The sequence below is a fragment of the Patagioenas fasciata genome, chromosome 1 (genome assembly GCF_037038585.1).
Source record: "Patagioenas fasciata isolate bPatFas1 chromosome 1, bPatFas1.hap1, whole genome shotgun sequence".
Taxonomy (NCBI): Eukaryota; Metazoa; Chordata; class Aves; order Columbiformes; family Columbidae; genus Patagioenas; species Patagioenas fasciata.
In genome coordinates this window covers 183,313,183-183,328,703 of record NC_092520.1, presented here as the reverse complement: position 1 = coordinate 183,328,703, position 15,521 = coordinate 183,313,183, and the positions used below count along the sequence as shown (strand labels likewise).

At 36.1% G+C, this 15,521-nt stretch overlaps 1 protein-coding gene across 5 annotated transcripts in view; it reads right to left on the bottom strand.

Annotated features, from left to right (window-relative positions):
- The window catches only part of ADAMTS20 (ADAM metallopeptidase with thrombospondin type 1 motif 20), a 102,036-nt gene that overhangs the window by 76,319 nt on the left and 10,196 nt on the right, over positions 1-15,521 (bottom strand). For 3 of the 5 annotated variants that reach the window (XM_065843681.2, XM_071802976.1, XM_071802982.1), the window contains exons 3-4: positions 11,254-11,413; positions 7,213-7,472 (exon numbers count right to left, since the gene is read on the bottom strand). In XM_065843681.2, the coding sequence (XP_065699753.2) occupies positions 7,213-7,472; positions 11,254-11,413 (420 nt within the window). Of the gene's footprint in view, positions 1-7,212; positions 7,473-11,253; positions 11,414-15,521 lie in introns of those variants that run through there. The other 2 variants (XM_065843701.2, XM_071802994.1) reach the window with 2 other exon arrangements.

Sequence of the window (15,521 nt, the reverse complement as noted above, 5' to 3'; positions counted from 1 at the left end):
GAAAGCTACATTTCACTGGTTGGTCAAGTAAAGTGCATGTAGGTCATCAGAGATGGTGACACTTGGCACAGTGGACAAAAACCATACAGGATTTGTCTGGTTCTGCAAGGGTAGAACAGGCAAAGGCATTGAGAACTGGATGGGGGGTTTAACTAGATTCAGCTAACACCAAATAACACCACCAGTGCCTAAACTCCACGTATCAGCCTCCAGTGCAACATTACCCCCAATTTCTTAAAGACCTCCTGTACCATAATATGCGACAGGAAGATTCATTTCTGATCCTGGGCGATTAGAATGATCTGGGCAAGGAGTCCAAGCTGAAGCCTTCCTGGGAATAAACTTGGCTTTTCTTGTTCTTGTATTACTGTAGTTGATGGATGTTCCCTCATGTACATTAACAGTCCCTTGGAAAAAAAATCTGTTACTCTGTAGTGCAAGTGCTGTCTACTGAGGTTATCATCTGCTAACAAAATCTGAAAACATATAGGAGGCAAAAAAAAAAAAAAAAAAAATCACAAAACCCAGAGTCAGATATCCTCCTTCCTGCCTGTCGACACAATGACCATTTAAAATATTTGAGTAAAGGTATTTTTTCAAAACCTGATACAAGTTACTCATACCTCAGAAGAGGTGCATTAGACTGAATAAGTATAAAAATGAGAAGAATCATCACACACTGGAAAAGAACCTGCTACAGGTCCTCCAGCACCATATCTATGCACCATCTGAATCATCTACTGGCTATCTCTGTCTGGAGAACAGCTGAGACCTGAAATCATGCCCCTTAGATGCCCAAGGCCAGCAGTTCTTGCCAGAATCTGAAGCATACTTCCTCTCATGCTGGAGACAGGTAAGCTCCTGCTAAACTCAAAAGTAACACTGCTCTCATTAATCCTACATTTGAATTGAAGTATGGATCCTTTGACTCAGGGGCACTTTCATGACTTCCAAACAATCAGTTATTTCCATTGCTTTCAAAAGATTAAAGAGCAATACTCTGTGCTAATAATGAGACGCCCTTATCAGTAAAATGAGGTGTATTCTGCAGTCCGGCTGAACACATGTGAAAAGATAAATCCTGAAAGTTGAAAACTACACACCATACTTGAAGATTTACCTAGGGAATTGTACAGGCTAAAATCATCAACTGAGACTTGAAATGATAGATCAGTGCACGGAAGTACGAAAGTGAAAAAAGGGTAAGTACTTCCTCCTCCTGTATTCCAAGGATACCTCTTTCAGTGCTCTCCTATTAGAAGCATTCATGAAAAAGGATGATGAAATGGGATAGGAATTTGATAGAATACACCATTTCATTACAATTTCCAGATCTACTTGCTTTACAGTGATCTACATCCAGGCTTCACAAAAGTAGGAGGTAATAGCCAAGACAAAGGGAAATTCATTTCAAGAGATTTCTCAGACTCTTGAAACCAGTAACCACACAGAAGAACAGTTCAGATCACACAACAACAAAGAAAGGAGAAAAAAAGGTATATAGAAATGAAGCTAGTTACCCTTCAGTGAAAGGATCATAGCTTTCATTTTCAAGAAATTCTCAAAGATTAAGTCAGATCTTGTCATCACCACAGCTGTGGCTGCCAGGTGACTGGAAACAACTTCGTTAGAACAAAGTTTAGTTTCTCTTGATATCCCTGTTGCAACTATTAAACCGGGACTGTGAATTCTGGTAAAATGCCCTATTTAGAAAAGGGGCTAGTAAACAAGCAAGTGTATCTAGAGGCTGGAAGATAAGTAAACAATATATTCAAATTGAGTTGGACTTCTTCAGCTCTTTTTTTTCTTAAATTTTTTAACACAAGACCTCTTTTCTTTTCCTCTTGTCTGTTACATACAACCATGATACCAAGACAATACAAACATTCATATCCCTTGAAAGAAACATGATATCACTTCTGAGCTCATACATCTTTTGCAGGCTCAAATAATCTCTTATTTATTACCGTACTGTTGAAAGAATGTAAGATATCCAGGATCTGGGATATTTCTCCTTCACCTCTTCCATTGTCATATCCTGATTCTGGCACGTATTTCCTAAGACTCCAGAATTTTCTGAAGTCATGAGATAAAGCAGTCATCACAGCAGTTGTTATGTCACTGAGAGAATGAGAAAGAGCTGTGCTATTTCTTCTGGTGTTACTCTTGTTCTGCTCCGTCATATTTCTGCACAAACTGTGCTTGCACCAGTGGAACATAATGCCAGCAGAGACTTCTCGTGCAAGCTTCCCCAAATACACCTACACACCTCAGAGTTACCTTTTTTTTCTTATGAGTTTTAGGTCATTTCCTGTCCCCTCACCCAAGTCCTCTTCAATCTACCTACCATCCCTCAAGTCAATGAAGCAGAGGTTTCAAATGACCCACTATTGTGCTCTAGAAGATGCAAAAAGAAAGAATACATTTCACTTAAAGGCTGAGCCATTCTGCCAGAAATGCCTGGGCTTTTTGTTATCTATAACCTGGGACTGAGATGGATGCAATGATATTACTTTAATATTGCAATAACTCAGTAAACAGTGACTTAGTCATCATCATCTACACCCTTTTGATGAAAATATGCACCAAGGCTATAATTGGATCATCAAATGCCATCATGTACAGCTCAGATATCAAATCATCCTGCCTTTCAGTATCTGAAAGAAACTACCTGAAAAGGTCATTTCACAAGGCACAGCCACAGCCAGGCTTCTCCAGCCATTAGAAGCTACTCAAGAAAGATATGGGCATTGCTTGGCAAAATGTTTCCTTCTTATACATGAGATAAGTCCCAGGTAGCTTAGAGCAAGGCCTTCGTCATAATTAAACAGTGCTAAGACTTCATTGTAGGGACAGACCTTGAACCCTCTACTACTAAGGATAAAGTCATAAGGTCATGTACTAGCCTAATCATTAAATATCTAATTAACAACAACCAACACCTAAGTGACAATAGTAGTAAATAGCACTAAAATCAGTGAAGTGTAAAGATAGGCAAGCATGTGCCTGCCTACACACTGCAAAATTTCATAGAATTACAGAATCACTTAGGCTGGAAAAAAACCTTGAAATCAGAGTCCAACCATCACCCTAACACTGCCAAGTCCACCACTAAGCCAGGTCCCAAAGTGTCACACCTACACATCTTTTAAACACCTCCAGAGATAGTGACTCAACCACTTCCCTGGGCAGCCTGTTGCAATGCCTGGCCACCCACTTCTACGAGGGAATTTTTCTTAATATCCAATCTAAACCTCCTCCTGCACAACTTGAGGCCATTTCCTCTTGTCCTATCACTTGTTACTTGCGAGAAGAGACCAACACCCCACCTTGTTACAGCCTCCTTTCAGGTAGCTGTAGGGAGCAATAAGGTCTCACCCTGAGAGACCTTTTCCTCTCTCCTTTTCTCCAGGCTAAACCCCAGTTCCCTCAGCTGCTCTTCACAAGACTTTTTCTCTAGACCCTTCACTTTTTTTGTCACCTTTTTTTGGATGTGCTCCAGCACTTCAATGTCTTTCTTGTATTGAGAGGCCCAAAACTGAACACAGCGTTCAAGGCCCGGCCTCACCAGCACTGAGTACAGGGGGACAATCACTGCCCTGGTTCTGCTGGCCACGCTATTCCTGACACAAGCCAGGATGCTGTTGGCCTTCTTTGCCACTTGAGCACACTGTTAGCTTTAGTATCTCTGTATTAGCTTGTGGACTTCAAGATGTAGCAAGGTATGAGGCACCAATATTACAAGCGCCCTGGAACTAAAATACAAGGACAGTCACAATTTAAAAACAGTAGGGTTTGTTTTTTTTTTTTTATACCCATATAGATATCCTTACGTCAAGATAAGCAACAAGTCTAGCTCAGAGAATTTTGTATGAATGATACTTTGAAAATAATTGTTTCCAGCTATGTATATTCATCAGTGTATAATCAAATACCCATTTTCATTTTAACGATGTCAAAGTGCACAAGATCATGTGGTTTTATATATAAAGAAGAAACACGATAAAGTATAGTACTTAAGTAAGAAACAAATGCCTTTATGCTGGATCTCCAACACTGAGCATTACTGCAGCTTTAGGAGTTATAAGGGGTAAAATACAAGCTTAGTAGTCTAAGTAGCTGATGCAAGGAGCAACATACTCATCACTGAATTTTGAATTTAAAAATATTTATTGCCTTTCATACAAATGAAATTAACCTAGAAATTAAAGTCTACTGCCTATTTTTAGATGACTACATAGCAGAATCACTAATGTTGAATATTCTTAAATGTTAATGTGCATCTATGTTTTCCCAGAGTGTTACAGAAAGATGAATTCTTAACAGTTGTTATTATGAACTGCAAAGAAAGTAGGAAAACTTCCTTTAAATTCATTCCATATACATTAGGACAAAATCATTTGGCTGCTTTTTAATGGTGGAGGCAGTACACTGGTATGTGAGATTGTGTAATATATTCTATGTGAAAAGATAAGTGCTGATGATTAGCTGTCCAACCGGAAAAAAGCGTAGACAAGACTACAACTAAAAAAATTTTTGCTGTTAAGACCTGTTAATCACAGCCTTACATTTTACATTGGTAAATTATGGTAGCCACCAAACATTTCTAAAAGAAAAGTAAGTATTTCAAGGTACTTTGATGGCAGCTTGATTTGCACATATTGGAAAAACTACACAAAGAACAAAACAATAGAGACTCAAAGCCATTTATGTGCAGTCCAAGTTAGGAACTCGTTTTGACGAACATTAAAATAACAGCTTTGAATACTATTTTATAATAGTACTATTTTAACATTATAAAATGACATTTTATGATTCCACAGTCTCACTGCAAGCTGAGTGATGTAAATTGATGCTGTCTCAATCCTCTTCTTGAATGCACAGCTACTCCCCTCCTGTGATCCAACTCCAGTACACACATGACCAGGCAGTCAGCCAAGTTCATGAGCTGAGCTGGACAACATAGTCCTACAACAGGTGGTTTTACATGTCAAGTTTTCTTTTCAGAAAGGTAAGATTAAAAAGTTCTTACTGCAATCAAACTAAGGACAGACCAAGAAGTTTCTTACTGCCAACGTATATACGCAGTACATTTCTTGAAAAGATGCCAGTAATCAGATATCCGCTTCAGAGAATGAGCACAGTACCTCAAGATGTATCATGGAACCAGATTTGGTGAGGTTTTGGTGCTTTTATAGCAAACTCCAGTAGCAAACTCCAGTGTCTTAATGAATTATTTCAGTTGCTAAGATCAAGGCTTCATGTTAGGGACTTTGAATTGCCACAACATAATGTGCTCAAGACAGGGTCCTCCGACTACTGGATCTATTAAGGCACTACCTATTGCCTGCTCTGCTGATACAATAATTGGAGGAGCAAGAAAGAACACTGCAAGTCAAACAATCACAGATTTCTTTATTATTTCATTTATCATTTCACATTAAATAATGCCACTCTATTGTATTTTAATATAAAAGTTTCGATGAAGTCCTATGGCAAAGGTATTCCTTGCACTTTAAAATACATATTATAATCAGAACAAGCAAGTATTTCCAAGACATGGTATAAATACTGTGAATACTCATCTTGCCAATATTTTTGCAATTTTAAAGAAATGAGAAAATGCATTCCAGTTCCAGTTCAATAGGATTACTTGCATGCTGAGAGTTAAGCCATTTCAGGATGAATTGGATGACTGACAAGACAGTTAAAACCCTTAAAATATTTAGCAGTATATTTCAGTTCTTTTTTTCCACTCATAAAACAGTACCCTAAACGAGCAAGTTTACTTTGGTGGCTTTGTTAATGCTAAAAAACAAAAAAAAAAAAAAAAAAAAAAAAAAAAAAGAGAAATAAGCCAGGATTTCAAAGCTTATTCTGGCAGCTAGATGTCTAAGTTTCATTAAAATTTAATGGGATTTATATACTAAGACTTTTTAGGTTTCTTTAAAATCCAAGCCAAAACTGAATATCCTTAAAAGTTTCAGAATTATTATAAGAGTACACTATAATGCTTGCTTCATCTAAAATGCCAGCAACTTGACAATTTCCTGTAACAGAAGAAGTTGCTTGACCAGACACAAGTGCCAGTTAAATTTAACAATCAAAGCTATCTCTATAATAGCAGAAAAGATAAAATTTAATAGTTTCATTTCTCCCCTTTATCGGTAATGAAATAAGATTAATAACGATTCTATTTCAAACACTACCAGGCTATGGGTCAAAAAATGACCCACCTTCATACTGATGAATTCTAATACAGATTATATAGCAAAGAGTGGTAGTCATTTGTTTTCTTCTTCACATTTGTGACTAGCTTACTGAAAAATAACTTTCATGGTAAAGGAGAAGGAAGAGAATGAAGGCTATACCTTCATATGCATTATTTTATTTGTTTGACAAAGCAATATATATGTGTGTAGAGAGTTGTCCAGATGACAAAGGTCCCTTACAACTTTAATCTGTGACTCTATGATATTGCTGAAATGCTTCAAGGAGGAGGGATACAAGCTGGGATATATATTCTTGAGGAGTGGGGAGGAAATTAACTGAACTGTGAAGAAAATGTTCAAGAATTAAGATCTGATTTTTTTTTTTAAATCTGCATTTATATAAGCTAAACTTTTCTAGAAACACTGTTGAACTTTTGTTTCACTACTACCTTCAGAAGCAGCAGATGTACATGTGGAATAAGAGCTGCCAGATGATGCCAGCTATACATCTTACTGAACACCACAGCAGAGACATATATTAAACTCACATTAAAGATGTAGCAGTTTATTGTATGCCATTACCTCGCAACCAGCCATAACTGCCTTAAGCCCTAGTTTTACAGTGTAGCTAGGTAAGAGCAATAATGAAATCACAAGTTTTTTGCAAAGAACTGGTATTCTTTCACTTTTTCACAATGCCTTTTAACCTCTGTCTGCTGTAATTAATCCATGTGCTTAACTTACTGAAGCTTAAGAATTCTTCTAATGTAACAGCAAATCTGTAAGTAAGTCACAGTATTTCACCTACACACCTTACTGCATTACACTGAGAAAATCCATAGTCTGAAGTTTTAGCCCTACTTTTTAAAAAATGTTTATAGAATATCTTTATTTTAATACAGCATTCAATCAAACCAGAAGACAGTAAAGCTGGAGAAGAGAAAGCAACAGAACGGAAATAACTGAAAATTCTCATACTTATGAACTTAAGTTTACTTACTATTGACATCAGTGTTAGTACGTAGTGCTGTAAGTTCTGTCCATGGTGACGAACCATTTTGGTGTCAGCTGTAACCATCACTTCTACATATCTTGGATAGGAAAGAAAGCGTTTTTTCCTGGAATGTGGATTGCCACCATCTTCTACAGATAAGTTATTTAAAGCATACTTTAGACTGAGAGACTTCCGTAAAACATTGCTCTCTTTATTTAAACTGCTCAAGGTTGGATGTAGTAAAGTGCTCTTCTTCAATTCTTTTTCTGTAAAGTAAAAGAAGGTTTACTGTTGAATGCAGTTTCTAAATCTAAAAAGAGAAATGGGAAAAAGGCTGCCCAAAATGAACAAAGCAAACTTATATTTATGATCTTATTTCCAAGAGAACTAGTGCAAGAATTAAAAAAAAAAACTAAACATCAAAGGCTGTAATAGGAACAACAGTTAGATGTCTTGCACAGTATCATATAGTTTTATAATATTTGGATTCATTGTTAAAAATTACTTGAGAGATAGCAGTATTCTAGAGTTTCTAGAGTGTAGTATAATTCAAATACACAGGCTGGATGGAGATAAACACTGCAGTTTAAGCAGTGCAACAAAGGAAGCAAGTTAATTATTTTTTTTAACCACACAAACCTTTGACACCGCCAGAACCAATCAAAACCAACCACAAAGACTAAACTTCAGTCCTGAATTCAAGTCCCTATTGATTTTTTTCATTTATATAACATTATATTTATATGAAGTTTACTTCACAAGCAAGTACACATCAAAAACCTCCAGCGACTTCCTTGATAGCTTTGTTAATATTCATTATGTAGGATTAGATTCTAAAGGAAATATAGAACCTCCTCAGATAACTCCAAACTAAGTACTGTAATACTTCCAATTATGCTGTATAGTCCAGCCACCAGAGGCTTTCGATGCCTGATATCTAAAATTCATGCATTGACCAGGAGTTCACCTTAGCAATAAGCCACACAAAAATACTACACTGAGAAGCATATCAGAATTCTCACTGGTCTCCAGAAGTAAAACACCAAACTTGACACTTCAGCCCCCACAAAACAAACATCCCCTGTCCTTCAGGAAGCGGTAATAGATTTTTTACTCTCAAAAAGTAGCTACCAAAGGATGCATCCTAATCCTTTCATTCTAATGGCTTAGTGACTACAGCACTGACTGAAGAATTCAGAGATCCCAAGTCTGTCTTCCTCAGTTTGAGAGAATTCAAACCTATGAATTCCCTATTTCCATGGAAGAGGTCTCATCAATAAACTTCACACTACTTTTGTCAGGTCAATATTCTGCCCTCTTTAAAATCAAGGAGCAATACAGATAGAAAACAATAGTAGAGGGACAACAGCAAGCACCTTAAATTTTGCTGAGTAAAAGTCAGTCACAAAATGTAGCTATAATAATTGCAAAAACTATTAGCACTAACAATAACAAGGGGAGAATTTGTTGACTGGCTTTGAAAACAAACTTGTTTGTGAGTACCTATGTATATTAGAAGAGTTCAAACTGAGTTTGAAGCACTGACGTGGCTGAAGCAATCTCATATGCACATTATCTTTACTGGGTCACGAAGGTGTCTGAGATTTCAGGGTACTGGCAAAATGGAAAACAGCATCTATATTTAAAGTGTGAGTTTAAAGACTACATAAATTTATGAACCAGACAAGACAAATTCAATACCTTAACAAATCAAATTAATTTTGTTGATGAACATCAGAAATCAACAAGTGGATAAGTAATAGCTCTCATATTTATCAAAAGCATATTATGACAAACTCAGATGAGCTGCCATGTATTAAGGAAACAGGATTTATGGATAGAGGAAATGCAGCAGATGTCCCATCCTGACTTGAGGAAGGCTTGTACAAGGGTTTCCAATTAATTTATCATCAGCAAGTTAGTTTAAATGAAATCAATGCAAAGTGAGGAAGAGATTAGTTAGACAATTTTAGAAGCAATTATCGTGGTCCAATTTCAAATGAAGAAGTTGTACCAAATGCTTTGCTTCTCCATATCTTCTGTCAAGATTCATTTACTAGAGTTCACATGTATTGCTGTCATAGATATACTCTTGTCCCTTCTTGAAGCAAGGACACGAATAACCAGGTAAGACTAACATTAAAGAAGACAAATCTCTTCTTCAGAAGGACAGAAATATACAACATGAGGATTTTCTCCATGAACATTTCTGAAACCTTACTCCTCCAAAAACCTCAGTCTTCTGTTGTTGCTTCAATAAACAAAAAGGAGGAAAATTACAATGTTCTTAATGCTTGGAAACTTTCTCACACTAGGTTGCTTATATTAATAGAATTCTTACATACAATATAGAAAAAAACCCCTACACAACAGCCTGAAAGACCACTACTTTAGTTCAGTAGCTATTATTTATAATTTAAAAAAAAAAAAAAAAACAGGAATAACAATACTTGCTTGATTTTCAAAATACTAACTCCTTGTCCTGCAATGACAATCAATGAACAGATTGTATCAGCTTCCTAAGAAAGAGCTAAAGAAATAACTTTCACTAGAATTTGTTTAATGCAAGATGATCATAATGGTTGTTTTCTAGTCTTAGTATATATGGAAAAGCAGAATTCTCAATATATTGTTTGAGAATAAAATATGCTTTAAGATTTTTTTCAAAATTAAAGACACTAGCCACCCAAGCTGCACCATTATTTTGCAATTCATGTTTTCAAACATCTGGACAGATATTCCATAAAGTTGAAATATTATTGTTTTCCTTTTCTTCAGATAGTTATATTTATGCACTCAGCCTTCCTTGAACATTCCTGAAGTGCAAATCTATTCAAAATGTATAAATGCAGATTTCAATGCCATGAGAGGTGTAGACAGGATGTTTTTAAAATGCCAAGCTGAACCAAATACAAGCCACTTTCTCCTACTGTGAACCTCCACTCATTTGTGCTTTCTTTGAAGCCAAATAAATGACACCTATATGCTTCTATCAAAAGCAGGAGAAAAGCATTTATTGTGGCACTAGGCTTAAGAGAAAAATTAGAATGAAAAATTTTTAATGGCACTAACATAATAGTAAAGATTAAGAACTGCATTGCTCAGGCAAGATCTTCAAAAGCTTCCACATCATTATATTCCAAAAGCAAATGGTATATCAGTGTCTAGAATGAGTCTATGGACACCTACAATTTCAAATAAATCCTTTCTAATCCCACTCTTTTGTCTAGCTTCTGTACTTTGATAGTAGCAGCAGGTGCCTTTCTCCCATCATACTATTTTCTGACTATGATGATGCATGCATAACTACAAAAAACTACTGAAAGATTTCTCCCCCACTAAAAACATATTAAAGTTCAGTATTTTCTACTCGGTGCTTCATGGTATTAATAACGCCTGTTCTGTCTTTCATATAGTCACTTTCATCATGTACCTTTTCACTCTTAAGTTACTTTGCTTAATGATTAACCTATATATTGTGAAGCTATGAAAGTACAGATATCCACTTGTCACATATCTTAATAGTAGGTTTATAAATTGCTTCATTTTATTTTAAATAAAACTAAATATTATGAATATGTAGTATTAATGTATTATTGAAATACTCATAAGGAGAATTATCTATATTTAAGGGTTAGATTAGATACTCCAATTATTAAGGAAGACATATGTCCTGTATTATCTGTTAGACTTGCAATAAGTTCATTATCTTTAGTGAATACAAGCTGCAACAGCTCCTGTGGATCTACTCTTTAAATGTTTACATATGGAACAATGTAGGTGTAAAAGTAAACCCACAGAGAAGTTCTTGCAATACCATGATTATTTTTTTTTCCATGCACATTTTGTCCTACATTTGAATTAGCCACTGGCAAGGAAAAAAATTAAAAAAATCAATGCCTGCCAAGGCTATGTGAAAGAAATGTGTAAGTTGTAAGGAAACAATCTGGAGATAAATATTATTTACAAAAAATTAAATATTGCCTTTCTTTTTCAAATGTCAGATGATTAAAAAAAGTCACATTTAAATTTAAAGTATGACTATACCTGAAACTTCACAAGGTTTATGGGATTTCTGATACTTTTTAAGTTCTTCATGCCTGTATATAAGATGTGGTTTGTTATGCTCATCTTCATATTCACCTCCATCCGCTTTCATCAGAGGTTCTAAAAAATATTCACCATCATGTGCTTTAAAGGTGCCCATCTGAAAGTAAAAGTAGTAATTGATTTATTTTCCACTAAAAATACTGGTATAATTTCCATTGAAATAAGCTATTTATGATAGTATTTTGAAATTAATAGAAGTAAATTTACACATGAGACAGGAAACTTGAGTGGCAGCTGGAGATGGAAGCTTGAAGGTACGACAAAGAAGTTTGCTTTCAGAGACATGCCCCACCAAAATAACTCATAACAGACTACCTTGTGTATTAACAACGTATCCTAGGTAATCACTACTCAGAATTAATGAAACAAAGGAGATCACAAAAATTAAGAGAATCTATGTATAACTAAGCAGGATACTAAGCAGGATCACCCAGGAACTGTGCAAAGGGGAACAGCGGCCATCAAGAATTCAGGATTTGAGTCCAAATTCTAGACTGATTTCTTACCTTCTGTCCTTTACATAATTAATACAATTTTTTTTCTTCTAAAATGGCATTTTGCCCATAGATTAGAAACAGTGTTAACCTGATATCCTTTTTAAAGACTTTGAAATGAGTTCCAGGAATTCAAAGTTGACCATTGCATTAACGTGTTTGTCTCCTTGATTTCTCTTCCCCCCTATATAGCAAACACACATGAGTAACTATATGATGGGAACCAAAGGAATTTTGTTACTAATGAAAGCACTGGCACATAGTACACATACAAAGAAAAAGAAAAAAAGAAGATACTTTCCCCCACCTACCCCACCCCATAATCCATTCAGTTATGAAATCCTAAAACGGAATCTCTTCTTCTGCATTTCTAACCAAAATCATAGCTTCCTATGTCTTAAGTACTTTATTTCAGGAGACTATAAGGAAGAAAAACCACACAAGAATTTCATCAAATTATTTTCAGGCTTTTTGGTAGCTTCCTCACTTCAGCCAATTGAGCATCTCGAGTGAGCAGGTGCACTGCATCCTGTTAGCTGTTTTGCCCTATTAGTGAGGCATGTTGACCAGTAAGAGAATAGTGATAATACACACAATGTGGTTTAAGAGATTAAGTGTCCATGTCAACCTTGAAACTCAGGGTTATAGAGTAGCAGAGCAAGACACATGAGAAAAGTAGTAAGAATAGGTTTATTTTCAAGCAATCTACAGTTTTTTGAAATCTGCTGTAGACTACCTTACTGTTGAAAGTATTATACTGGAATTATAATATCCCTTTGAATTTGGGTTCTTTTCAGCAGTTCTCAGTTTTCTACATTTAAAAGTCTGTTAGGCTTCAGGCATATGTCAGACTATCTGTAACATTGCCTGATACATAGCATACATACCATCCAAAATTACAATTATTGTAAACCCACTGTTGTTGGGTCCTCCACATCACCCTTGTCACAGAATGAAAAAAGACCCAGCTAAATAGTATTTTCCTTTTAGGACTGTTTAAATCTAAATCACAGAAACACTTTTTCCCCCCTCAGTTTCACTTAAATTGTTTGCAAGTAGTCTTCATGCTGGATCCTTCACACATTCAGTTCAGCCTTCTCACAGCCAGTGTTTCCAGGGGATGTGGTTTCTAGAGGACAACAGATTATGAGTCCTGAGAACGTTATCTGCCTCCCTGGGAAGGGCCTCATGGAAACAGATATGCCACAGCTTGTCCGTAAGTCCTAAGTAGGTGCAGCCTTCTGGGCAAAATAACAGGGACAGACAAGAAGAGCCTGTCACTCAGGACAAAGCAGCAAGAACTGATGCTAGGATTCATGTTGATTTTTATATAAACTATTAGGTCCCAGAAACAAAAACATGATAAATTAGACCCTGTGCTATTTGTGAACACTAACATGCTATTTTCTCCTAACATACCATAAACCCTATTTCTAGATAAGAGGCATGTAAAATATCTTATTTCAGATTTGAGCAAAATCTTTACTGCTATTGCTTTTTTCCACACATTTTACTTCTCTCCTATTCCTTCTGATAGATAGAGCAGATAATCTCTATTCATTTCTTCAATGACTTTTGCAACTAACAGGCTTCAAATTTTGCAAATAAGTGGTTTCAGCTACAACAAACATAACAATTATGAGAATAATAGCATAAAACTAGTAGGGAAAGACTTTGTGCTGCATTTTAAACCAAACTCATCTTCTGGAATATCAGACTTCCACTGGAAGAGATGAACTGCAACAACAAGGCTATACTTTTCTAGTATTTCACACCTGGAGGAAAAAAATACTAAGGCATACATTTTTGAGTAATTTTGATCACTTGGAAAATTCCACTCAGAGTCCTGACCCCATACTTACACAACCATGTGCAACCAGAAGAAAAATCCTGTCTAGGATTTCAAAACCATATTCATGCACCATTATCCTATGCAGTGGATTGGGAAGAGTCAGTAACTGATCTAAATCAATCTAGGATTGCTGATACTCCAAAACAGGTATTCTTGCCTTGCTCCTATTCCAGATGTGCACTCACACACTTCTTTGTTCATGCACTAGCAATGAAAATCATGTACACTGTATAGCAACTCCTCTGGGCAGTTAAACATCTGTGCCTCCTACCAAAGAAAGATATTCCAAAGATATTTTTCAACTGAAATAGCAAGGGTCACCTGGAACAGAGAATCATTTTCCTGGCAAAGAATCAACTTCAGATCAGCAAGAGTTATTGTAAAACCAGACCATCAAGCAACTCAGAATGGTGCTTCAAAGCCTGCACATCCAGCTGAGCCTAACAATGAATACACAGTATAAAATGCCTGGCAACATCTGTGGCTCAACTTACTCTGTAGTCTAAGTATCTCAGTCAGAACTGACACGTCTCTTAACTGAAATCCAGAATCCTATGCTGAAAAAGACACTCAAGTAATCTGGAACAGGGGAGAAGCAAGCAATTATCTCTCTTTTAAAAGACACACAGAAGTAACATTAACTGTGCTCATCTTCACAGTAAATTATTAGAGAAATTGCCTAGAAAGCAAAAAACTAAAATCTCCTTCATTATACCCAATAAAATATGAAACACACCACGAACTTACAGCCCAAAATATTAGGACAGACAGATGGAAGGGAAGAATCCTATGTTTCATGACATCAGAATTATTTGAATCAAAAGATTCATACAAGAAGGCACAATAGTGTCCTTAAGACTGGAGATTCCACCTTTCCAGATACTTGAGCTAACTATTTTAAAGAAACAGAGCTAGGCTCCCTCTCACTTGGTGACTCTTTGGCCCATTGATTCTTGTATCCCAGGATCAACTGTCTGTTTAGATATGGATATAATGCAGAAAACTTACTTACCTCAATGAATTCTCTCCTCTTCAACAACTTATAGATAAACAAGTCATTACTACCACTGACTAGTTAGGAATAGCTCCCACCAGTAGTCTACAATAAATTTTTTACACCTCCCCATCCAAGTTGAGAAGAACTCCTCGTCTTGTATGCAAGAAAAAACAAAGGAGATCAAAACGGTGCTCTGTCTTAGGAAGACTATATGGTATTTGTCATTTAAAACACAAGCAGACATTGAAGCCACCAGCTCTAATCCTTCAAATTCTCTATGAAGACTAAAGCTGGATTTCCATTAGCTACACATGGTTATCTCCTCATTTTCCTAACACACAGGTCTACAAAAATTCAGTCTCCAGTTACCCTATGTGTTTTGTAGTCCTTCATTCGTGAAAGCAATACTTAACCTGGTGAGAGACTTTGCCGATAAAAATTAAGCTATTACTGCAAGTCAGGCACACAAGGAAGACGGCTGTAAGATACAAATGAAAAATACTTTTGGTAAAACCAAAAAAACCAAAGTCACTTAGATGTACAGAGGCAGGCTGCCGAAACAGGAGCCCAAGCATATGCAGGAAATGAAATCAGAAATGAACTGGATTTATTTATCATCTACGGATGCCTCTCAAATCATATAACAAGAAATCTGCCTGAAACATTCTATTTCTGTTCTCATATAAAGAGGTAAAAGTACATTAAAAATATCTCTTCAGTAGAAGTGGAGTAAAAAAATTGAAAACAGTCTATTGCACATCATAAATAAGTGGGCCAAAGAGGGATTGTTATCCAGGACTATGGATATGCATAGATTTGAGGAAATTTATGAGAAAACCCACATGAGAAAGATAATTTATTT